This window comes from Penaeus chinensis, chromosome 35 (genome assembly GCF_019202785.1).
Source record: "Penaeus chinensis breed Huanghai No. 1 chromosome 35, ASM1920278v2, whole genome shotgun sequence".
Taxonomy (NCBI): domain Eukaryota; kingdom Metazoa; phylum Arthropoda; class Malacostraca; order Decapoda; family Penaeidae; genus Penaeus; species Penaeus chinensis.
In genome coordinates, this window is record NC_061853.1 from 34011965 (window position 1) to 34039464 (window position 27500).

The 27500-nt window shown below is 46.3% G+C and overlaps 1 protein-coding gene across 4 annotated transcripts in view; it reads right to left on the reverse strand.

Annotated features, from left to right (window-relative positions):
* LOC125044217 overlaps window positions 1–27500 on the reverse strand; it is a 458466-nt gene that overhangs the window by 75298 nt on the left and 355668 nt on the right. The window contains exon 1 of one of the 4 annotated variants that reach the window (XM_047640737.1): window positions 105–245. The exons of the other annotated variants lie outside the window; for them this stretch is intronic. Within the exon in view, the coding sequence (XP_047496693.1) occupies window positions 105–185 (81 nt within the window). The 5' untranslated portion in view covers window positions 186–245. Of the gene's footprint in view, window positions 1–104; window positions 246–27500 lie in introns of those variants that run through there. 4 annotated transcript variants of the gene reach the window in all.

A 27500-nucleotide genomic window follows, 5' to 3' on the forward strand; every position in this document is an offset into this window, starting at 1 on the left:
AAAATACATTTTCCATGGTCTATGTTCCGGTAAGATGGAATCTTAATTGGGCAGATGGTACAGGAGCCACGTGGTGCCAACAGGTGGTGCTAAGAGTGCCTTACCTCCTTGGGGGCGGTGTCGGTCACGGCCACGCTCCATCTTTTGTTGATGAAGGAGAGGCGCCTCAGCATCCGCTTCTCCATGCCTGCGAGCCCCGCGGCCCTGGCTGCGGCCTGGGTGACACACGGCGCGCTTTGCGTCCTTGTTGCACGCGTCACAGCGCGAGGTAGGTAAGTTGCGATTATCGAAGTGCCGACTGAGACACTGCGTTATAACCGAACACGATTGTGTAAGCCATATTCGAAATCCCAGTTTCCGGTTTTCGCAAAACTCTATTTAGGCATAAGGCATCCTTTTGGCATTTGTCAGTCAGCCTGCAAATGCCTGTGCAACACTCATCGTGCAAGGAACGACACCTGATAACAGCGGGGGGGTTGGATAACGTCGTATGAATCATCATCGAGAATCGAAACCTTTGACTTCGGCGACATCTCGTCCCCTTCCCGACAGGGGAATGGCTCTCGATAAAGACCTCACGCTTCTCTGATCAAACCCAACGCTCGCAACAGCAACCGAAAGGGTTAGAGGCTCACACAAGCACCGAGCTCGAGCAGAACTGGGCGCCTTCTCACCACGACACTCGACACGGCACTGACGAAACACGTTAAATCCCCTTATCTCAGCAACGCCGTGTTATCAGTAGACAGTTGTGATTCACTTTATCGTACTGTGACATGATACCGCTATCATGGCAATCCTTGATTCGTTCCGGTCGTTTGCGCGTATAACAACCGGATGTAGGTGTTGAAATAAAATACATTTTGCTTCGTTTCTCAATAAAATGGCTGACCATGAGCGTGTCGATGTGTCTTGGATGGCTTCTCTGATAATGCTAATTAGGTCTACTGATCCTCCTTGTAGCGATAACGATGTCTTAAGATAAACCATAGGCCGGTTATTCAAGTCCATAAAACGACGTAAAGGTCTTAGAGGAGAGATTCCGTTTCAAGGGCGGAATTTTCGTCGCAGATAAAAACCACATCGTTAACTCGATCCAACTAGTCCGCGTCTAAAATCTTAAATAAACAGAAAGGGCCGAACAACAAATCCACTAGTGGGGCTTTCTGTTATTAGCAACCTACAAAATACGTAGACACTTTTTCTTTGCCAAAATAAATAATTAAAACGACATGCAGGTTATCACAATAAACAGAAAGCAAGGAGGGCAAGCAGAAACTGTTGCAGATAAGAACCTAGGCTGATACGCACAGGTTAATTATGGCGATGTTTACAAGCACCACCTGTGGCTTCCTGTGAGCACAACACCGGCTCAGAAATTGGTGAGGCACGACCACTCATCATAATCACCCGGCGGTAGTGTTATGGTGAGGGGGGGGGGGAGTGCCTGAAAGCATAACGGGCATATATGGTGTGTGTGTTTGTGTGTACTCTTAGTATAAATGTATGTGTGAATGTACAGAAGGAAAGATTAATATTCTTTGAAGTGTATACGCATTAGCAGACCAGGTTGACGCAGGCGAGGGGCGGTCGCTTTGACATTTCACACGTCGACGAGAGACAGAAGGGAAAAAAGCCAGGGGGAAAAAACTCTCCCCTCTCTCTCAGCAGGCCCCATCATCACCTGCTTTTTTGTTCCTCGACCGCGCCCGGATCTGCCCACTGGCGCCGGCCATAACCACCAACCCACTACATGTACACTCACAAACAAAAGTCTAATTAGAGCCGCTAATAATATAATTGTGGTTGTGCTACTATAATATTTTATTGTTATTTTTTTTTCGCACTCTCTAAGAGAGAGTTAGTGACCTGGTGGCTTTTGTCTCGTTTTTTTTTCTTGTTGCCGATGATGATGACTGTCTTTCACGAGATCATAACCCCCTGAAATTATTAAAGAAAAAGAGAAACAAGCCTACTATCCACCACACACAAACACAGACACGCACAATAAAACAAAGAAAGTGAACAAAAAAAACCTAAAACATACCACTTCCATTTCCGAACAACGGGCGCCAAACGTCATCCGCACAACCCAAAATAACACCTAATTACAACAACGACCGCGACATTAAGAATCCACCAAACGCAATCCCACACGCACTAACGCCGACTCGTGACATTTCGGTCGACATTTACGCACAATCCGTTCCCTTTTTCTACCTTTTTCTTTCCTATTTTTTTTAACGGTTTGTAATAGAGAAGGTCTATCTGAGGAAAGGGAATCGGGAGGGGGGTAGGGCGTGGGAGGGGGTGCAGGAGAAGGGGTTAAGAGAGTTTCGTTACAAGCAAATTTTCGTTACGTCACTAGCGACGGTAAAATGAAAGCGATAATAAAAGTGGCGTTAAGTTAAAGGTGTCTAAACCTAGGACAACTGACGCTGACTGAAACGTACTACAGGCGATACACACGGAACAAGATAGATAGAGAAAGAGAAAAAGAAGGAGGAAGGAAGAGAGAGAGAGAGAGAGAAAGACACCACATATTCGCAAACATACCCATGAAAGTCATCGATCAATTTAGTGTTCGTCGAGACAATTCGTCTCCCCAACAACATCTCTCTCCCCCCCACCATCCCCTCCCCCTCCTCCTCCCCGTCATCCCCAACCCTCCCCCTACTCACCTGACCCCACCTAACACCATTTACATATTTTCCAAACTGTCATTCTCCGGGTCCGTGGGCGGGGTTGAGCGTTGGGGGCAACCGAACCCACGCGTAGAAGGTACTGTCCATATTTAACGCAACAATGCATGTCCCGCCTGAGTAAATCCACGAACGCATTTTGCCGGTGAATATTGCATCCGGTTGACGAGGAGGGTGGCACTGTAGGGGGGGGGGGAGTTGGGGAATAGATAAGAGAAAAAAATCTAGAGGGACTGCGTATATCTGAAATGGGAAGAAGAGAAAATAAATAGGAGGAAACGTAAGAGACTGGGAGCGAGAGAGAGTAGAGAGGAGAGAGAGGAGAGAGAGAAAGAGAGAGAGAAAAAGAGAAAGAGAGAGAGAAAGAGAGAGAGAAAGAGAGAGAGAAAGAGAGAGAGAGAGAGAGAGAGAGAGAGAGAGAGAGAGAGAGAAAGAGAGAGAGAGAGAGAGAGAGAGAGAGAGAGAGAGAAAGAAAGAGAGAGAGAGAGAGAGAGAGAGAGAGAGAGAGAGAGAGAGAGAGAGAGAGAGAAAGAAAGAGAGAGAGAGAGAGAGAGAGAGAGAGAGAGAGAGAGAGAGAGAGAGAGAGAGAGAGAGAGAGAGAGAGAGAGAGGGAGAGAGAGAGGGAGAGACTGCCAGGCCTTAAAAGCCAAACCATGTCGCGGCCACGTAACACCTTCCCCGACATCAATGCCATCACTTAATGTTAACAGCCCCACTTGTCTTTTCAGAACCTCTGTAATAAAAAAAAAGCTCTAAAAATAGTTCCCATGAAGAAATACGCTTTTAAATACGTGTACCATTTGTATTTATCTGAACTATATCACCCTAGAAAATCGTAAATATTACCCCTCGGCCTCCTACGCATTATCATCTGCCCTAAGACCGAGGTGAAGCCAGCCGGGACTTTAGATAAGCTACTACTCGTCCATTGAATTGTGTTCCTTTTTACTATTCAAATCGTGTTTTTTTTTGGTCCTTTTACGAAACCAGCTCGCTAATTAATAACCACTGATAACACAAACCACCGAATTTAATTTTCCATTTGATTATTTGTTTCTCCCTTCGTGTGTCACTTCCTCACGAAGAGACGAAAGGCAGGACAGCTGCAGTGCCCAGAGGAATGGCTGGTCTTACTCCCTTATCTCTTCCCTGGGCCCCATTCTCTCTAAGGGTCGTTTGGATTTTGAACCCCCCAACCCCCTTTCCTGTCCCCATATGGGTTTACTGCGTTGTGCTTTTTTAAGGGACTTATATGGCACATGCCTGGTGGTGCTCAGGTCTTCTGACAGGTTTTACTAGGCAATTATCCAGGACGAAGGTGATGCTTTAGTTTCACAAGAGATGGTTAATTACTATTATCATTATCATCATCATTATCATTATCATCACCATTTTTTATCATTATTATTATCATAACTGTGCCAGTGTGTCGACCGAACAATTTTTTTCTAATCAACTCACACACCCGACTTTGTTACAATGTGGTAATTCGTAATGTGTTCCCCCCTTCGGCCTCCACCCCACACGGCGCGCTAATCGGAAGTGCAGACTCAGCTCGTAATCAGGAATTCAACCTTACCTTTCCTTTCTCCTTTAGCATTACAAAAAAAATACACGATCTAGTTGGAAGGTGAACGTATGACGGGCGTGTCCCAGACAATCCGGCACGACCTGGAAGACCTCGCCCCTTTGCCCAGAAAAAGGAAGGCTTTACACGACCAAAACATATTTTCTACAACGACGCTGAACCATTAATCTCTTGATCCAAATCTTTCGCCGTGGCACACCCTGTTAGGACTTCCTTTGGGTTGCAGTTTACTCGCTCTTAATCTCTCTCTCTCTCTCTCTCTCTCTCTCTCTCTCTCTCTCTCTCTCTCTCTCTCTCTCTCTCTCTCTCTCCCCATCAAAATCCCACTATCCTAATCCGCCCTAGCATTCCCTTCCACTCCCACATCTACATGCCTAATCTCTTGACTTCTCCCTCGCCCCGCCCGTCTCCCGAAACCATTCTGGCTCTGTCCTGACCCAGCCCTAACCCACACGAAGGCCTCCTACCCACGTCAGGTCCCTTCCCTTATGTAACAAAAATCTAGCCCACTTATGTATACTTAACACATTATTGCCTGTCGTACTTACAAGGGGCTTAAAAGCTGTTAACGATACTGCGATACAGAGGAACTCAAGGTCGGTGTATGAGTACGGCCCTAACGCATTGGTTATGGACACATTTCTAAACACTGTTGGCCAGGTAGATTCTAAGGTCAGGTAGACTATATGGTCGTTCTGGCTACAAGGTCAGCTCGGGAGACCTGCTGGTCAAAGGTACAAGATCACAACTTGATATATCTGACCTTTACCAATACCTTACATTATGGTACCGTTCGTCAAACCGAAGCACATCCTCAAGGCTTTAACTTTAAACACACGAACAGTAACTCGAGTGGTACCTATCCAGAACACAAGTCATCCTCCAGAAATGGACAACAAGCACGTATAACTCCCAAATTCCACGCAGATGGCGGCTCGCCGAGACCTGTTTACTCCATAGTTCCACGTCCAGTCCACTATCCACCTTGACAGCAGCACAACCCTGGAAAACGCCAGAGCTCCGGCCAGGCAGGTCGTTGTCTCGCCCAGGGTTGTTGCTGCTACACAGCCAGCAACCCGTGGACATAAAGCTAATTAATGCACTCCGACGGGGGGCTGAAGCGGCACTGACTGACAGAAAATAGGTTTATGGTGAAATAAAATACATTGGAAAAGATACAGGTTCCTTTGCCTAAACTAATTTCAATAGTAGTCCTTGGTTTGAGCGTATGACCAAGGTTGATATGATCAAGATATGACTACGGTATCGATGTCATGTCACCACATCAATGGCATGTAAGCAAGTGCACATCCAGTGTTGGGTCCGGGTGACGCCATACCCGGGGGCATCTAGCAAGGTAGGAACCGTGCGGGGAGGCCCCCTAACCCTACCCAACCCCCTAACGCACACAACACGCAGGCTCGCTCACTTGACCTACAAGCTGTGGCCTTCTAATGCAACATGCACTGCCACTGAGGAATGCGAACGCCCTGACCCATGAGGGGCATCGTCCGGCGTGTCTCCCGGGCACTTCGCCACGGACACCACCACCTGTTAGTGCCATCGCATCCTACCTATGCAACACAGTGCGAATAATGCTTTGAAAGAATTAAAAGAAAAATATTCCTCTTGTAACCTACTGTCGTTCGCCGCTGACAACTGCTAGTCTCCAGAAAGGCGTTTGTTTATCTTGGTTTGTTGAGTAAAGGCAGTGCCAAACATGGTTTTACTTATTTTTTAAAACTAAATTAAACAAAACGCATGGAATGACAACGGTAAACGCACCGCACACGCCAGAAAAAGAGAGAGAAGAAAAACAACCGGAGACAGGCACGTATCCTAAGGATTGCAGCTCTCGGAGCTCGAGACGGAAAATGGAAAATAAATTCCGAAGAGAATGATGCAGCATTTTACGATCGAATTAAGCGGACGTATAAAACCCTCGCCGCTGAACACGTGGAGTGACCGGGTCTGAAAGCAAACTCTAACTACACTTGGACATAAAAGATACCTAAAGCTGTTCTTTTACAAAAGGGAAAGCAAAGGCCTTGGCAAGTATTCCCAAGACTCACTGACGACTGGGAGAGAGGGAGAGGGAGGAGGAGACGGTGAGGGAGAGGGAGAGTGGTAGGGCGAGGGAGAGGGTGGAGAAGCGGGAGAGTGGGAGAGAGGAGGGAGAGATAAAAGGGTAAAGGAAGAGAGGGAGAAAGGGAGATGACAAAAATATGGGAGGGAAATAGGGAGAAGGAAGTGAGGAAAGACAAGGAAAATGAGAGAGAGAGAGAGAGAGAGAGAGAGAGAGAGAGAGAGAGAGAGAGAGAGAGAGAGAGAGAGAGAGAGAGAGAGAGAGAGAGAGAGAGAGAGAGAGAAAGAGAGAGAGAGAGAGACAACGACTACATATTTATATTTGTTTACGTACAGGCAATACCACACCGCTGAACGGTTATACCAGCGTTGCGGTCTTGGAATGGTCAATTATACTTCCCGGGTTAAAAGTATGCAAATAATTTAAAAAAAAAAAAAAAAAAAAAAAAGTATCTGATGATTGTAAAGGTTGAAAATAAAAACCATTTTTCGAGCCTTCTCAACTTCGTATTCCTGACATCCGTTCTCGGTGGCCTACGTGAGCCCACACAGAGCGAGGGAGGCCTGGTGCTGGCCGTAAGGGAGCGGCCTAGGGTGAGCTAGTGAGGGAGGGAATGGAGGGGGGGAGGGGGACCTGGGGTAGAAGGGCGAGGGCAGGGAGAGAAAAGGAAGAGAAGCGAAGGGGTATAGGCGCCAGCCCGAGGACTTCCCCGCTCTCATTCCTCTATCCTGAAATCGGTTTTCGAATGAATGTGTTCCCCAACTGACGAAAAGACAATTCATTCGAGCTATGACATGGAAGTTCCATCCTCAGGTTACCAAGCGGGGGTGAGAAAAGGGGGGTGTACCAATACCGGGGGGTCTGAACACCAGCCAAGGTCAGACCGGTCCAGCTATGCGGTTACCACAACGCCAAAATACCAACATTAATTTTCCAGGTTAATGAAAGCAGCCTAACCATCGTTTTGCCGCGCACCCGTCTCGCCAGCGGGATTTTCGGCGGCCCTCGTTGCGCAGCGCGATTCGCTCCGCCTCGTGGCCAGGAAAGGAGAAAATCAATCGCATGAGAAAAGTGGCATCAGGGCCGGCTGAGGTACCTAACAGGCCCAAGCGCTTCGCCCGGCCCGCAACCGCCATGCCTCTCGACTTCGGCTCCCTATCTCCCTGATGACGACGACTGTCTGCTATTGTTATGATTTAATTAGATCTAGCAATTCATTTAACTGGTTATAGGGACATAAATCGTTCTCTTGTACTGAAAGAGGATTAAATAAAACCGTTGAATAAACTAAACCTTGATTTTTTTCTCCATTTTATTCGAAAGAAATGCGCTTCATTCTTCGGTAAAAGACAAACTGACAATAACGGCATATATAATTACTGCTTAAAGAAAAAAACTTTATCATTCTAATACTGCAAATAACCATTCTTATTCTAAATCAACACACGACATCCCAGAAAGAAATTAAACATTACGATTAAATGCTTTTAAAAAATCCTCGATTTAATAATTCTTTCGTTTTATACGGTAAAAAAACTGCGCCTTACTCTAAAGTAACAAACAAACTCACAGAGATAAGACGATCTACTTCTCTAACGTAACAATGACTACTCTAATCTACTACAACCTTTTATGCCTCCGCCGCCAGCACTGGGAGGTCCGATAATCAGGGTTCACAACATAGGACTATCTATTAATACCGATGTTCATTTTTGTATGGAACACAATTTATTATTACAGTTATTAAAAAAAATAGCTGGCATCGGCGTTCTAAACAATTATTACTACTACCGTAAAATAATTGTATTCTTATTCTAGTAACATCATTCTTAATCACGAAAAAAAAACACGATGCTCCCACAGTAACTGCATAAATGACTGCATGCGACTCATTAAAAACAAATAAACGACTCACGATCCGAAGACACCGCTCATTGCTCGAGACTCACGAGTCATGAGGATTTTATGAGTCACGAGAGCCAACTTCTCACGCTTCTGGTCTTACCTGTAATGGAGGAGAGAGAAAGACGTGAATTAGTGCAAAGTGAAAGCATAAGCATAAGGCAACACACTTCCAAAATAACAACATAGCCACGGCGTCCGTCTGCTCATAACAGGTCATGCCCTTCCACCCCCACAGCGGCCCTCTCGAGTGCAGGCGGACGGGCGGCCTGTCAATCCTGGCACGGGTGGCCAGTGCTGCTCTGGCTTCCGTTTGGAGTCTGTGCTTGCAAACATAAACACGCACATACACACATACACAAAAATAAATATATATATATATGTATATATATACACACATACACACACACACACACACACACACACACACACACACACACACACACGCACGCACACAGGGAGTTAGGAACAAGAAAGAACGATCGCAAATCCCACAGGAACCGCAGTGTAGCTTAATTAGCCGATGATAAGAGCCAAACCACAGGCATCGCACTGGCACCCACGGGCGCCTCCCCCTCCATGCGCACTAAACAGAGGTCACACGCCCATGCCGCCCCGCCCTCTTTGTGAGGCCAATACGTTGCATAATCGCTATTACATTGACAATAAAATCCAGACCAAGGGAAAGGTTTGCATTTCAATAAACTCAGCGCTTTTATTGCATTATTCTAGGTTACAAATGCACATGGTGCAATTTTAAAAGTTTTTCAAAAGTAAGACGAAAATTTTAAGGATTTAGTGATTATGCACACAATACTTCTCCCTAAATAAGTAGACCGAGCCTGTAAAAATGTCATATTATGTATGTTTATACACACATATAAATAAATAAATATAATGTATATATATACTTACATACATACATACATACATACATACATATGTGCGTGTGTGTATATATATATATGTGTGTATGTGTGTATGTGTGTGTGTGTGTGTGTGTGTGTGTGTGTGTGTGTGTGTAATTAGGGAAAAGGTATATGCAGAAGCTTACAGCATGTCTGGCATATATCCTAAATCCATTGATTACCCAAGCCAAGGTTTGGCGAGATTTGAAAGCGCTGACATGTAGAATATGAAAGTGTTACTTGCAATAAGTCAATTTGCATTTTCCCATTTTCCAGTTCAGCCTAGTATTTGTGCGCAACTATACTCTCGACCAGGACGAAAAAAATAAATGACCATCAACTAGAAAACTAATGATTGCTATTTTTGTAGATAAGATGGAAACGCTTGTAGCCGTATCAGCAAAACCGAGATTTATCCTTGACGCGAACCCCTTAAGTTCAGCAAAGCGAGTCGAAGCCCGACTTTCGCAAGTACTGAAGCCTCATATCTCAATGTCAACACCGCGCGCGTCGCCTCCAATCTCGACTCCGAAACGCTAAGCTTATCGGCCGTTGCTAAAATTATTGTCTCCTCGGCGCGTGTTAAGAAAGATAAAAGAGAACTTCTCGACCTCCTTCGCCCCGCCCCACATTCACCTCTACCCCTTCCCAACCCGCAGACAACGCGCTGGTTTTCACCCTAAGAGCTCTGGCACCCGGCGATGCGAAGAGGAAAGGAGGGAGGGATTCGGACAACGCTGCCAAGAGTACCACGACATCCACGGAAAGGCTCTGGGGAAGGGGAAGAGGGGGGGGGGGAGAGAGAAGACAAAAAGACAGCTATTCTTCCCCACTATAAAATTAAAAAAAGAAGAAAAAAATACCGAAACTCAAATGATCATTTACTACCCAAGAAACGACAGGGAAGCAGCGCCATCTGGCCGTGAACGCATCACCTAAAAAGATAACCTTCCATAACGACCCACCGGTCAAGCACCACATTAGCGATACTTTCCGGACGATAATAGCAGGTGTTCTACATTACAGAAGAACGCCTGGAAAGAATCACTCTCGAAGGGAGAACGAGAAAGAAAAAAAGAAAGAAAAACTAATGGCCACAATTCGGTCCAAACGTGATTAGACGCAAAGGCGGGAGGGAGGGGAGGGAGCATGAAAAAGGGGTTGCGGTTTTTTCTGCTCAAGGGGAACATCGAGCCACGCGACCCCGGAATGCACGGACTTTCTCGCCTCGTAGGGCGGGTAAGGAGAGAACTTATCGAAGAAGGAATGAGAAGGGAAGGAAGAAGAAACAGGGAAACAGGGGAAAATAAAGGAAGGAGGGAGGAGGTAAATAGAAAGGGAAGACGAAATAACACTGAGCTATGGTTTAACAAGCAGAGATATATTGTAAAATCAAGCATTCCTCACAACCCGGAAGATATTTCCAGCGGCCGTATACTAACTACAGTATCTGGACAGTACCCTCTTTACCCGGCCCTCCCCCTCCGCCTGCCACCCTCCTTATTTTTCCTCCTCCTCCCTCTTCCTCCATTCCTCCATATCATTTCTCCTCTTCCCCATGCCTCTCTCCCTATATCCTTCTTTTCCTCCTTCCTTTTTTTTCTTCTTTTTCTTCCCCCCCCCCCCCACATCCCTCCTTTCTCGCCATCCTTCCTCTTCCTCTTCCTCCTAACCCCTCCTTCCTCCCGTAAATCTTCGCCAGCTCGCCGATTATCCCTCCTCCTGCCCAAACACTTCCCCAAAAGGTTTTGTCCGCAATCTTTGAGCGACAATCACAGCGGGGGCCATCGCGTTGACCGGAAAATGAGTTCTCCTCGACCGCTGGGAGGAGGGTGGAGGGAGGAGGGTGGAGGGTGGAGGGAGGGGGGAAGAGGGAAGAGGAAAAAGGGAGGATGGGGGAGGGAAGAGGGAAAAAGGAGGAGGGTGGAGGGAGGAGGGGGGGGACGAGTAGATGGACGACCATATGGAAAGGAAAGTATGAGGAAGAGGAAGAGGAGGATGGTAGGCAAAGAGAAGGGAGGTAATGCGGTAGAGGAGGAATGAGGATGGAGAGAGGTATAGGAAAGGCAAAGAGATGATATGGGAGAGAAGGAATGAGGAAGAGAAAGAGGTGGGGGGGAAGGGAAGACGAAGAGAAAGGGCATGGCACAGTAAAGAACGCATGATGAAGACGAAAATAGGGAGAACAGAAGGAGGGAAGAAAAACGAAGAAAGGGAGAAAAGGGGGAAGAATTATTAAGAAGAGAGAGAGGTAAGGGACTTGGGTTCAAGGAGGGAGAAAGGAAAAATTAAGAGAAGCGGGTATTAAGGGGATATGGGAGAAGGGATGGAGGTAGGAAGGTAGACGAAGATAAGAGGTATGAATAAGATCGAGAGGTAGGAGTAAAGAAGGAGGAAGAAAAGAGGTAATCGGTATAAAAAGGAGTGAGGAAGAGGGAATAGGAAGGAAGCCGGGAAGAAGGGGGCTAGTAAGGAGTAAAGGATTAAAGAAGAGGCAGAAGAAGAGTATTGTAAGAGGAAAAAAGGGTAAAAAGTCACGGAATAATAACAATAATACCAACACCAATAAAAGAGAATTTGAACTAAAAGAAATGAAGAAGCAACACGCTAAAGAACTGGAAGCAAAGAAGCAAAACCTCAGCCAGAAGAACAAGAAATGGCAAAGGTGACCAGAGACGCAAGTTAAGAATGAGAAGAGGGCGGGCAGGGGGGGGGGGTAGCAGGGTGGGGGAGATGGAGGAGGAAGGCAAGGAGGAATGAGACGAAAATGAAGTTCAAAAGTTAATAATGAGGGAAGAAGAGCGACAAAAGGGAGCGAATACTGGCCGGTGCCTCCAGAGCTGAGCGTCCGCAGTACTTTATGGGGATAATGCTCGGCCTTGAGGCTATGGAAGTGGGCGGGGCCATGTCCAGTGTCAACCGAACGACACATTCATAAAATGGATATCATTTACCTTTATCCCTCGGGAGGTAAACGACGTGTTCTTTTTTTTCAAGCAAAGGTGCCGCCACTTCATTATTTTCACTTGATTGGTGTGCATCCCGTGGCGATCACATTTCGAAATAAAACATGACATCAGACCTTGCTCCCTTGCGACGTTGACAGAACTCATCTATATTTATATATTTTCACACCCATTATATATTCGTCCTTACAGGTGACTCACCTGTAGACCCATGGCTGAATTTCTACCGGTCCTTCCCTCACCCCCCCTCGGGTGGTCGTACCTGTACAATATCTACCATTTACACCCAGACAGGTGAGGCCTCTTGCCCCGCCCCTCGCCTTAGGACACTCGTCCTCTCCACTCACTTCACCCTCATCTCGCTTGTTCCTCATCTTCTGTGCCTATTCTATACTTTCTCATATTTTCTCCTCGACAGACTTCTTTTCCTCACTCCATGCTCTCGCGTATCGTAGGCCTCCATCAATTTATTGGCATGTCACCTGAGCTCGAATCTTTTTCCTCACCTGCCGACTTCTCCAGCCACTTCGGCGCTAATCTACTCACACCTTGCACCTCATACCACAAAGGTGTAAAAAAAAAAAAAATACTGCAGTTTATTAAAGAAAACTATCACTATTGTAAAGGTATCATTATTACAGCAAAAAATTCCTAGAATCCTGAAGTCACGTTTTCTCGATCCCGATATTAAAGCCTCATGAGCGACGGCGCGGCAAGCCTTTGATTCCGAAGGAGTATTGGGTATTAGGGCCGGCACTGACCCTTCTTCCTTCTCCTTCTTCCTCCCCCCTCCTCCTCCTCCAGGCCGGGATTTGAGCGACTCAAGAGAAACAGAATGCGGAGGGTGAAGCCCCTGGAAGACACGATAAAAACGCACTTCGGGTTCATTGTCTTTGAGACGCTACGAAGCCCTACGCATTCACTCCTCACTCCTTTACACACACACACACACACACACACACACACACACACACACACACACACACACACACACACGCACACACACACTCCTAGAACAAAACGAGCCGACTTCCAAGAAGTGAAGTCCTGGCAATAGCAAATGCAAAAATACGAAGTCGGAATCTCAAAAGACTTAGCCCAAGTCATACAAGTAGTTTACTAAATCTAAAAAAAAGGAAGAAAAAAAAATACTAGTCAAAGTATAACCTTGGGTAGAAAGGGAGAGGAGGGGGGTGGGGGTCAGACAGCAAGAGTACTCGTACCTACAGATTCTACGTAATACGGACGTCATGCCACGCCCTCTCTACGTCATCCCAAGTACATGGGCGTATGGACAAGGGGCTCGGTTGCGTCTATTTGTGGGGAGTGACGTCAAATACAAAAACACTTTAAAGAGTACTAGAATACGTGAGCCTGAATTAGAAAGTTGTTTATTTTGTCGTCAGTGTGAACTTTCGAAAAGCCATAATTTTTAGCTTAGAAAGTGGATGATGATTCGCCACAAATTGTTATATGCACAGTGAATTAAACAACCATAAAAATACACAATTCAGACTTGCCATCTGGAACATATCACTCGCCACCTGCTTTACTCACGGGCATCATGCGGCCGTCAATTCGAATCGCGTGCAACACCGCCCGAGCCAAACCACAGGCGCCATCCACAACTCGAAGGGCATCGGAGCCAAAATATCTAGAGCTTGCCGCAAGAGGGCTGTTCTTCATTTGCCTCCAGCGAGATGGACCAGAGCTAAGCAAACCCCTAATTTTACTGTTTCTTTTCACTGTCTCCAAATTTCATTCATTCGGACATGCCGGAGACGTGGCGTGTCGTCACGACATCTTGGTCATCCACATACCAAGCCCCTCCCTCTCTAAGATATTCCCTCTCTACTCCAGCCTCTTTCCATATCCTCCCCCCACCTCTTTCTCTCTTTCTCTCTTTCCCTCTCCCTCTCCCTCTCTCTCTCTCTCTCTCTCTCTCTCTCTCTCTCTCTCTCTCTCTCTCTCTCTCTCTCTCTCTCTCTCTTCCCCATCCTTCCATATTCTCTCTCCCCTATCCCCCCCCCCCCCCGCCTCTCTCTCTTTCCTCTCCCCCTCTCTGTATTGCCTGAAAGTATTTTCATCAATACCGCCTTGTGTCATGACACCCTAAATAATACCTGCTACCATCATTAAGGCATCTCTCCCTTCTAAGATCGCTCCGTGCTCCAGGCTACATGCTCCGACGATCCCATACCTTCCTTTACAGTCTGTTTCGATTTCGTTTCTTTCTTTACAGTCCCTTGATAAGCAAGTATCAAACGTTTCTTGCCCCAATCATTGCAGTGCCAGAACATGTACTCAAATGCATTCCAAATCGAGGTATTTCCGCAGGTTTACTTCTTTTTGCTTACATCCTTAACCTTCGAGAACTCAAATTCATTCACCAAAGGTGTCTTTCTTAAGGATATTCGTTATGCATCCATTGATAATGATCGGAATATCAAGTAAGGCAGATGCGTTGCGTCATAAGGAGTCAGAAAGCGCACTTGCAGAGCGAGAGAGAGAGAGAGAGAGAGAGAGAGAGAGAGAGAGAGAGAGAGAGAGAGAGAGAGAGAGAGAGAGAGAGAGAGAGAGAGAGAGAGAGAGGGGGGGGGGGAGGGGGAAGAGGGAGGGAGGGAGGGGGAAGAGGGAGGGAGGGAGGGAGGGAGGGAGGGAGGGAGGGAGGGAGAGGGAGAGAGAGAGAGAAAGAGAATAATTTTTCTCATATCACACCCAAATCTGTGACTACCTGTCGTTACCACAGCCTCCCTCTCCTTCTCTTCGTGTGGTTGCCGTTTGGTCGGTGCGTGTTCGAAGCGAGCGGCTGCCACCAGTACTGCCTGGGGTCGACATGCCAGACAGTAAGTGTCATTCGTTGGGCAGCCGCGGCGGGCGACATCACGACAAACAAGGCCTGCTGCCTTGAAGTACGCTGCAGCGGAAGAACCTCTCAGGGTCTTCACGTATCAGACGTCGAGGCATTCCTGGGAGTCAGCGGGGAAGAATTTCCGACGGGGTTGGCTGGGGTTGGAGGCGAGTGTTCAAATGAGTACAGTAAGGACACCTTGAATGTTCCTCTTGCATGCAAAGGAACGAAGGAAGGAACATAATCCGTCTGTGGTGACCTTTTACGCATTTTTATGCCATTCCCGAGAGATCAGACAGACTCGCCGGCCATAAATGAGCCAAATTATATTCCCTTTTCTTGCTTCTATGTCATACCCCCTCCCCCCCAACCGGCACATCCTGAATGACTGGCAGTGATTTGAGATTTCACTGCACAGTTCACGGAGGTCAACCGAGGCCGCTCACACGTCCCAACAACAGAATCCCGCGGAGTCACATTCCAAACCGGTCGTCATCTTCACCATCATCATCATCATCACCTCCGCACAAACTGCGCGACGCCTACATTCACCATCGCACTGTTATCTCCCATTTGGAGTATGAAGGAAAAGGTAGGAGTAAGCAAGGAACGACCAGACATCCAGCATCCACCGCCAACATCACTCCTTTATTCTCAGAGAGTCAATTCTACAGCCCCACCCACTGGAGGAAAGGCGGGAGGAGTGAGGTATGGAGGGCGGAGGGAAAAGGGAGGAGGAGCAGGAGGGGGGAAAAGGAAGAGGGGAAGTGGGAGAAGCAGGCGGAGACATGGAGGTCAGGTATCGAGTGTGCAACGAAGACGGGAGGAAGCGTGACGGCCTCCCAGTGACCTGCACCCGTCACCCTGATTCGTCACCTCTCGACGCTAATGACCCGTAAATGAAGTGACCAAGGGTAATGAGGATTCCTGTGTCACTCCTTCGTCCGAGGAAATCCCAAAGGGGGCGAAGTCAATGATAGGAGTCACGCCCCTATCTGGACTTAATCCTTTTTAGAAAATTAGCTACGCATCATTATAAAGGCCTTGCTTTCTTAGACTTCTAGGTTAACGTCAATCATGCCTGACTGGCCAAAACAAAAAAAGAAACGAATATAGATTAAAAATACAAAAACAAATTTATGCGATAGGGAGAATAGCGATACACAAGCCATTCAATCCAAATATACCCGAAAATCATTATCTATAATTTGCCGTCTGCTCATAATCTTAATACCACACTACTCTCTGAAAGACAATGCTCAAACCCCCCCATCTGTGGCGTATGAAACCCCACCCCTAAACTCTTTTCTTAAAAATCGACCCACCCTCTCTGTCTTTTTCCCCCGAAATGAGTAATTAAATCATTATTCCCGCTCGCCCCTCATTATTTTAAGTTCTGCCCCGTGAAAACATCTCGGACCGCCCGAACGAGGAATAAAGAGCGATCAAACCCATAATAAAATCGTAAATTCTCAATTAGTTTTCTGTGAGGTCTTGGACGTCTTGGGAGAACGACGGGGTGAGTGAAGCTCGGGGATAGTCTTGTGAATAGAGATAACAAATAATAAGTTTAACAAAATGTAAAATTAAGCCTCGCATTTTATAAGGCGAAGTAGATGCAGCATATTTATGGACGCGTTTCAGCCGCAACGAAGCCCAAAATAATGATCAATGTTACAGACTGTCGCAGCGGCGATCTTAAAACAGATATAACAGTTTAATCTTACTACAGCGGCAATAATACTCATACCAATAAGAACAGCAATAACAAAAAAGTAATCAGGTAAAAACTGCCAATTTGGACATCGATCTACAACAGGCAAATTGCAAGACTAACGCGGCAGACAATAAAAATACGAAAAAGAAATCTAAAGCAAAACAGAAAAAGACATCATAACACGTAATTGAACTGTTTAGTACGCGCAGTGTAATAATAAAACTACACGTATGACTTCTTTTGACCACACGCACGCACATACATCTCCTTGTGTATACTTAAAACAATTGCTTGTTTCTTTTGTCTGTATATTCAGCTTTCTACAACGACGCATTGTATCCATTGTATTCTAACATTAATAACTCTATCGTCCCCCATTTTGCGCATCCCTCAATATTTTACCAAAATAACCCTTCTAACATTTCCAAGACGATTAATAACAATTAAATGTGCCTAAATAACTACCCTCGTGACCTTAATGTCTCTATAACGATCTTATCTTCTGACCTTAATATGGGATCGGGATGCCTATTAAGCCCCCCCCCCCCCTTCCCTTTTCCCACCCTTGAGAGTGAATAAATTTTGAAACAATAGTTCACGAATGGATTGTTAATGACATGAGGACCATAATATTCAAAGACGCGCGGGAGTGAAGAATTCCGAGATCTTCATAAAGCGAGCACCGCCAGCCAATGCCTAGTTTGGTCATTAGGCGAGGTAATTAGGGCACTGACTGAACGCCGTAGCAAGTAATTACGTCGCAAATTAATCCAGCGCTCATCTTGGCACTGGTCCAGCCTACGAGAAGAATTCGGGCCACGCCGCGGAAAAGCAAAGCGGGTCGGGTATCTTTCTCTTTCTGTGTCTGTCTATCTGTCTCCCACTCCCCTTTCTCTTCTCTCTCTCTCTCTCTCTCTCTCTCTCTCTCTCTCTCTCTCTCTCTCTCTCTCTCTCTTTCTCTCTCTCTCCCTATTTTTCACTCATTCTCAGTCCCTCCGCCTCCCGGATAGATCACTCCCTCCCGGTCCTCGTCCATCTATCCGTCCCTCCGTCCGTCGGTTTACGGGAATGTACGGTCACCGTTCTGTCCCGCGGTGAATTCCATCGCCTCAGACTCCTTCGGCCGAGTAGCCGCGTGCGATTCGCAGCCAATCAGAACTGGCTGCCGGTAGCGGGCTGAGTTCTAATTGGTCCCCGGGAGGAGGAACTCATATACTCTATGGATTACGAATACTAAATTATAATTATCATCTCGAAGACTATCGGCGAAGACCTCGGGCGCTGCGAGCTTGTAGCTGCTGCCAACACGATAGTTGTTTATTTGCGTCCTCACACACAAACACAATGCGAAGAAAGCTGATTACGAGTCAGGGCGGCCGCATCACATATTTCCTTCCCACCAAAAGTGTCGGAGAAACAGCAAGTACTTGAGCGTGTGGAGAGATAGAAATGAGCCGATGCGAATGTCAGCGAAGTATGCAAGTGTGAAGAGTAAGGTATTTTGTACGAAATGTATGTCACTGTGGCCCACGTAATTTTACGTAACGTAAAGCTACAATTGCGAAATTTATAAAAACGTATAAAATAAATTGTATTGAGAATAATGAATAAAATGATAAACAAGACTCTGGTCTATAAAAGTCCATTATTCAAAGTTCGATTTGTTTCGAAGCTGAAATGATCGGCAGAATGAAACATTGTTTTCTGTGTATAAATTGTAATGCTTTTACATTGTGATCTGCAAGGTAAACGCACAAAACAAATAACTTTCAAAGCAAATCAAATCAAATAAAACCTAAACTACTACCCGAAAACTATTCTTTATACAATACAAAACTTTTCGGCAGACTCGGTCCGTCCTACATTCAGTGGTCCATAGGAAATGCACGACATTCAATAGTCCAACCGAAATACATTACGTTCAATGGCCCAATGGATCATGTAGCGAGTAACGCAACCCGCTTCTTAATATGGGCACCGGGGTTACTGAAGGGTCGTTGGACGCAGGTGGTTGATGTTATTTGTCGGGCGAGCAGGTCGGCGGTTGGCAACACGCCTTGCAGTCAAGAAGAAAAGGAAAAAGAAAGAGAGAACAACTTGACATGTCATCTAACAACTCCTCGACCTCAAAACGACATTTACACCCCCCCCCTCCCCGCCGTCCCTCTCCTCCTCTCCCTCTCTCGACCGAGCTAGGCAACCCTGGACGCCCGAAACCTGCTGACCAAACCAAAGTGTTTCATGTACTGCGCCCATATCAGCACAACAAGTTCAGAAGGATCACGGACGAGAGCCTTGTTGTTATCTTCACCACGACTCGCTTATCTGACCCCCGCCTCCCAGGTTATCTAAACTGCATTCGCTATCGTGAGCAGACCACGAGTTGCCTGGAAGAGGTGCTGACCCTCTCTCCTCCTCTTGATAAGTTTCTCGGCGCACACACATAAACGCGGATACACACACAAACATATATACACCCTGCACATATACACCCGGCCTGGCAACTATTTGCCCCCCTAGTTGTGTGTCAAAACCTCTCTTAATTATTGCATTTTCAAAACACAAACGGGGTGGGGTGGGACGTAACGAGAATTAAAGCAAAACATAAAACCTTCTTGAAACTAGGGTGAAATATTTGGAACTTTTCCCGACCGTTACACATGTCGCACCACCCGAGGGCAGTGTTTCGAAACCCAGCGCTTCGTTTCCAGTCGCATAATCGAGTATTTTCAAGTTTACGACCACTGAAATGGCAGCAAAAATAATTCAGGCCGACATGCAAACACACACTCAAATAATGGCAATACAGGATACAAGCCAAAACGTCCCCGAAATGACGATTTATTTCAGAAATAGCATAGGAAGAAAGTTAGTTGCATGACAAAATATATTTCTTTTTTTCTTTCAATCTATACTTGAAGCCTTCTTTTTAAACGTCATGACATCCAGTACCAAGGAAGAACACTGACCCAGGAAATATACAAAATATACGTTACTATGAATACGGGTGTCGCGAACAGCTCCCAAGGCTTCGCACACGCACACACAGACAGGCATGCGACATCTGCAACGTCCGAGAGATGGAAAAAAAAAACACTACCAGTCAACATTCTTTGACCTAACTCGGAGGGTCAAGATGCTTCGCTCCTACTGACCAGTCGTTGCTACTACTGACATGCCACTGCCAGCTCTGCAACAAACAAAGAAACCAACAAACGGATATACATGTCCGGCCGCATGGCGTACTCAGCAGGTAGTGAGGCTATTAAAGCAATTAAAAGTATCGAAGGTTCAATACTGTGCTTACTTCACCATAACAAAAGTTGCTGGCTGAGGCGATCGGGTTCCAAGTCAATGCTGAGCGAAACGCGAGAGTAATCACCAAAAGAAAAATAAGAGAGAGAGAGAGAGAGAGAGAGAGAGAGAGAGAGAGAGAGAGAGAGAGAGAGAGAGAGAGAGAGAGAGAGAGAGCAACACACACACACACACACACACACACACACACACACACACACACACACACACACACACACACACACACACACTTTCTTCTTACATACATTGTCTTGATTTTATGCGCGGAACCTTGTGTTATAAATGTAAATGTTTATACGACCGGGATAATAAAGTTATTGACAGTGCGCTGACCGGGGTAAGCTGGATTATAAAATGGTCGTACTTGTGTGTGTTCTTACGAATGTGCACGTATGTCCAATGCGCACATTAACGAGTTACAGCAAACACACACACATACACACGCACAGAAACGCTGGATATCAAGGCTGCACTCGGCATATGATGCAACCAGGATTCAGTAAAACCTGCAACGTAGACCAAGCATGGACACGGCGTTGGCAGGGATCCACGTCTTCTTGCTTAACACTTGAGAATGAATGAAGTGTGAGCCAACTTCCGCCTTGTACGCGTATCCTCCGGTCGCTACGTTATTTACACACATGCAGACATGCATACACACACAGTCACAAACACAGAGCGAGTGAGTGAGAGAGAGAGAGAGAGAGAGAGAGAGAGAGAGAGAGAGAGAGAGAGAGAGAGAGAGAGAGAGAGATGCACACACACACACACACACACACACACACACACACACACACACACACACACACACACGAAGACCTGTCACTCAAGGTCAACGCCAACCTACTTAAGACGCAATATTTCATCAGTGAACTAGGTCTCCTCGAGGCAGTACATCTCAATAACAAAAAAAAAAAAAAAAAAAAAGAAGTGAACATCAGAGACAATCACGATCTACAACACGCAATCAAGCAGGGCGAGGATGTTCAACAGCCACTGAACAATGCACACTCGCTGCGGCATCCTGGAAGGTCTCAAGAGAAGCTTCGAGACGATAATGAGAACAAGAGCAAGCCGATACTCCACAAGGCAAACGAGACCGGGCTTCACTACCAACACTAACTGCAATAATACAAATCATGAAGCGACAGCGTGGGCCTAAAGAACTCGCCAAATCATAAATAATATATTGAAACATATATAATCATGCTAAGTAAAAAAAAAAAATATATATATATATAATAATTAATTAATTAATTAATTAATAATAATAATAGTAGTAGAAGTAGCAGTAGTAATAATCATAATAAATAAAACAAACTGTCAATTATAAGCGCGACCCATATCCCTCACCAATCTTCACTGACGCCCCACACCCCCTTATGTAAAAAACGGGAGAATTCAGAATAAAAAAAAAAAACCCAAACCTCCAGGAAACACCCGAAAAAAGTGAACTTCAATTTCATGGCAGCACGCGTCCAAGTGCGTGCGTGGACATCAGCGTGAGGTTCTTGCCTTCCCTGGCCAATTTCGGTGTCGATCAATTGCACGCTTCCCTTGCCCTACTCCGAGACGCGTGTGCGTGCAATGTTTTTGTGTGCGTGTGTGTGCGGGAGAGAGGGAGAGGGAGAGTGGGAAGGAGGAAGGGGTGGAGAGAGGGAGGGAGCAAGAGGGAGAAGAAGGAGGGAGAAGAAGGGAGAGGGAAGTGGGGAGAAGACGGAGAGCGGGAAGCAGAGAGTTAGAGGGCGAAAGCGAGATAACGATGGTGTATTAGCGTATGTGCGTATCTGTTTATGCTTATCAAACTTGAACCTTATCCTCGAAGGTGATGTGTACGGGGGAAGCCAGGCCTGAGACGAAAGTGGATCTGAGAAGGAAACAAGAGACAATGGGCCGAGGCGTAATCTTCCGAGCAACCATTTCTTCCAAAATGTTTGGATCTAAGTACCTATTCACAGATCCGTTATAGCCCGACGCATCTTCTGCAATTGACTTGGAGTGCTGAGGAAAATCCAATGTCTCAAGCATTCTAAAAGAATTAATTCTTTCTCTGTTGAATTCAGAAGGCAATTGTCCATTGTAGGCGATCTAAATCTAACAATAATACGTATAGTATGAAGAGTGCGGAAGAGAACCGAGGAAATGTTTCACGCACAAATCGATGTCAAAATTATATTTCTAAATTACAGGGGGCGTCCACAAACAAACGATAACAAAAACAAAAAAACAAATCATACGCTGCAGCCATGTCCAGCCGTCACAAGCCCGACACCTGTACAGGGGCGCGACGGCCAGGGGGTCCTCTTTACCTCACGCCCCCGACACTGTCCTCCTCATCAGCAACCAAAAAGTTCGTTATTATCCATCCGTTGGCCTGGGATGTGGGATGGGGGGGAGGAGGGGTAAGGGGACGTGGGAGGAGGTAGGGTTGGGGGGGGGGGGGGGGGGTTAAGAGAGGCTGAGCGTCTAGAGTTGATGGCTTGCGTCTGGCCGCTCCCTCACCAGGAAGTACTCAAGCCTACTAGAACAACCGCTTCAGAATATATAAAGCCGACGATTCATTAGTGTGTATTTTTCATACATGGATTGCTTAAGTCTTTATTCAAACAAAGGGCAGCCGGAAGCATCACGGGAATGTATATTTTCCCTCCAGCACCTCCTTGTCTACCGAATACTCGATCTTCAACTGTAACCTTGGATCTAGAAATTTCCATTTAAACCGGCCGGATGTGTGCCCACCCTCGATTCACCTCGGGAACAGCATCCAACACACAAGCCTTTTCATTCCTTTTTCGAGCAGCAGTTTCTACGTAGACGATTAAACAGGAATCGTCGTTCCGGAATAAGCCTGTTACGGAGCGAGCGTGCGAGTGTCCGGCGGGGAGGGCGGGCTCGAAAGGGAGGGATCGGGTGTGGGGGTGGGAGGGAAGGAGGGGCGGTGGGGCAGCGTGTCCCTCAGAGCGGCCGATTCAAGGTACTTACAGTTACTACCTGAGGGTCATATACGAGTGAACCTACCACTAAATTCCTGCCACCAGAGATAGAGGAAGAGAAAGAGAAAGAGGGAGAGGAAGAGTGAGAGAGAGGGAGGGAGGGAAGGAGGGAGGGAGGGAGGGGGAGACGGGGAGAGGGGGAGAGTGGGAGAGGGAGAGAGAGAGAGAGAGAGAGAGAGAGAGAGAGAGAGAGAGAGAGAGAGAGAGAGAGAGGGGAGAGGGAGGGGAGAGGGAGAGAGAGAGAGAGAGAGAGAGAGAGAGAGAGAGAGAGAGAGAGAGAGAGAGAGAGAGAGAGAGAGAGAGAGAGAGAGAGAGGGGGGGGGGAGGGAGAGGGAGGGAGGGAGGGGGAGAGAGAGAGAGAGAGAGAGGGAGAGAGAGTGAGAGAGAGAGAGAGAGAGAGAGAGAGAGAGAGAGAGAGAGAGAGAGAGAGAGAGAGGGAGGGAGGGAGGGAGGGAGGGAGGGAGGGAGGGAAGGAGGGAGGGGGAGAGGCCGAGACGGGGAGAGTGAGAGAGAGAGAGAGAGAGAGAGAGAGAGAGAGAGAGAGAGAGAGAGAGAGAGAGAGAGAGAGAGAGAGAGAGAGAGAGAGGGAGGGGGGGAGAGGGAGAGGGAGGGAGGGAGGGAGGGAGGGAGGGAGAGAGAGGGAGGGAGGGAAGGAGGGAGGGAGAGAGGGGGAGAGGGCGAGACGGGGAGAGGGAGATAGAGAGAGAGAGAGAGAGAGAGAGAGAGAGAGAGAGAGAGAGAGAGAGAGAGAGAGAGAGAGAGAGAGAGAGAGAGAGAGAGAGAGAGAGAGAACTTGGAATTATCAGTTATCAGGATAATGTCTGAATGAAATAGCGTTTATGATGACACTTGTGGACCAAATGCATATTTTTAAATTTCTGATCCTATTCTTATAAAATTTGGGGATATTTGTCTTACCTTTTGTCGTTACCCTGTGGTAGCTGGCGTTATGAGAGTAAAATAATCCAGATGCCAAACAGAAGACACACCAGTAATTAGCACTTCACTATTACACGCGGCCTTGAGTTAATCACTTCGTATTACAAATCACAATATGCAATCTTTTTAACAATCAAGTTTCACGTTTGTATATAGAAGTCGGTAAACAGGAAGTAACAATTTCACAACGATCGCAAAACAAAACAAATATTCGATAGGATTCACTCGTTTCAGACTGAAGACCGCTCGCGCGGCCCAGGTGATGTCGTCGGTGTGTCGGGCACGAGACCTGCAAGATCAGGTGCACTGTCGACGTTGCAAAAGCTCCTCGCTCGTCGTCAGCTTGCCCGGCACTGTGGCAGGCGGTGTCTCACGCCCTGGCGACCACCACCACCTGCTTCAGTCCCCGACGCCCTCCTCACATGCGGGGCTTCGTCCCTTCCTTACACGAATGACGTCGTCTTCAACGCCCGGGCTGGGGCTTCGGCTCACGTACTTGTTCGTGTTCGTGATACTTTAAGAATGAAACTATTTTTACTGTTCACGCACTACCGTGTCGCCCGACTTCTCTGACAGCTGCCTTTCCGTGAATAGTCACAGCGAACACACGCAAATGTACAGAACTATAACTAACAGTGTCAGGGCAAGAGCTTGGCACTAAGGCCTCCGTATCGAATCACTATTGATATCCACAGTGCCACTCATCCGATGACAAACCGAGGGGAAAAGTCACCACGGTACCCATTCAGTATTTCCAGTCGTGTTTACGTAATCATCGATACTCGTCACAACGTCGTTTACATTTTCAAAAGCACACAGAAGTCGCCGGTGCGTCTCTTCGTCAAGTCGCAACAAAGCAAATCCAGGATAATCCACGAGCGAGGCGTGCGGAAGGCCTCGTGATCGACCCTGTACGCCACGATCGGATATACGCGGCGCGCGTTCACTCCGTCCCAGAGTCCCGCGAGGAATGAGCGGTGTGGGCCAGGCGGGTGCCTCCCCCTCCAGCCCGCGTCCGCCACCACGACGGACAAAATATCTGCCCAGCTACCCCACCTTCGGGCGACCCGCTCTCGCGTTTCTGATCCCTCTTCCAAACTCACGGAATCTCAAACCATCAACTTGCCACCGCCCTAAGTGCCTAAAACAGATAGAATCGAGAAGAGACAGTCCCGGAGGCAGCGACACTAGGCATCCCGCGCCGTCCCCGTGAGCCCGGCTGCCCCAGGCACCGACCTCGCCGCCGCGGCCCACGACGAGCGGCCTTTATGGCACCGCTACCCATCCAGCGCCCACACAACAACACTGACACCAGCCCGCCTACTTACACGGGCTTACGGTACCTGGGAGTCCACCGCCAGAAAGCACATAAACAAAATAATATATAAAGGTTGGAGCGACATCGCAGTTGAATATGATATAATCCTCATCTCATAAATTCAGGCGCCAGACAAGGCTGCCTTCTAGATTGCAGTGCAGTCAAGATATACTGATATGGGGAGTCTTCATTTGGACCAGAGGCAAAAAGAAAATTTATGAGTATATATACACTGTGTACATATATATATATATATATATATATATATATATATATATATATATGTATATATGTTATATATATATGTATATATATATGTATAAATATCATATATATCATAAATATATATGTATATATATATATATATATATATGTATATATATATCATATATATCATAAATATATATGTATATATATATATCATATATATATATATATATATATATATATGTATATATCATATAATATATATATATATATATATATATATATATATATATATATATAGCATATATATATATATATATATATATATATATAGCATATATATATATATATATATATATATATATATATATAGCATATATATATATATATATATATATAGCATATATATATATATATATATATATATATATATATGTATATAACACACACACACACACACACACACACACACACACACACACACACACACGCACATATCTATATCTATATCAATCTATATATATATATATATATATATATATATATATATATATATATGCACACACACACACACACACACACACACACACACACACACACACACACACACACACACACACATACACGCCTGCACGCACGTGTGTGTGTGTGTGTGTGTGTGTGTGTGTGTGTGTGTGTGTGTGTGTGTGTGTGTGTGTGTGTGTGTGTGTGTGTGTGTGTGTACGTGCGTGCGTGTGCATGTGCATGTGCGTGTGCGAGTATGTGTATGTGTGTGCCTGCATATTACCCGTAAAACAGCTAAAAATATAAACCGGAGGAATGGGTAAAAAACAACACAAGAAAAAGGGACCAATAAACGGGAGAAGGAAGAGACAATGAGTGATGAAGAGGGGGCTATATGGGTCGAGAGAGAGAGAGAGAGAGAGAGAGAGAGAGAGAGAGAGAGAGAGAGAGAGAGAGAGAGAGAGAGAGAGAGAGAGAGAGAGAGAGAGAGAGAGAGAGAAAGAGAGGAGAGGATGCGCGCGACATGCGGGTGGTCGAATGACCCTGAGGGATAACGGCTTAAGCCACCATCTCTCGTCCTAGCACTCTGCTATCTTACTATAGTCTTTTCTCGCTTAGCTATACTGCTACAATATCGCCTTTGTTATTGCTTCACATTGTCATTTCTCGTTCTAGCCTTCGCCTCGCCGTAGTCTCTTTCTCCCTTTAATATACTGCCCTTACATCATCATCATCATTATCATTTTCATCACCTTTATTACTTCAGACTTCCATCACGCGTTTTGATGCTGCACTCTGTTTCATCATTTTCTTTTTCTCTTTTTCGCCATACCGCTTTTTCGTTATCAACATCATCTTCATTATTTCAGACTTGCTGCCTCTAAATCACTTCTGATCTATCAGACTTCATAATCTATCTTCGGCATCGTGCCTGCAGAACATTAACTTTCACAGACGCATTCTCATCTTATTTTTTTCCGTCTTTCCCGTTTGCTTTTCACCCATCGCCATCGCCCATCCCTTGCACATCACTCTCGTTCTCCTTCCGCCTGTCTCTGCGTGATGAGTGATGAGTTTCCGCTATTACCGAACTCCCTGCGATTCGTCTCTCAACCTCTAAATTCATTAACAAACATTTACGCGTTTTTGTATTCAGTTACTTCTTATTGCAGGACCGAAATTCTGGATCAACTAGTTGCGAAACAATTAATAAAGAACAGAATCTCTTCCGTTTTATTAATTGTGACATGTGATGTTTTCATGTCGCTGTGACGTCACGCCACTTCCAGGCAGCCGAAAGGTCAAGAGAAAAGAGCTAGAGAGGGACGTTTCGTGACGAGGTCCAAGGTGGATGAGGCCGGCTTCATGGAAGGGATTCATGGTAGTACTAGGTCGCATAATCCCCCCCCCCCCAACCCCACCACCACCACCTCCACACACACAAACCGAGAGAGAGAAAGAGAGAGAGAGAGAGAGAGAGAGAGAGAGAGAGAGAGAGAGAGAG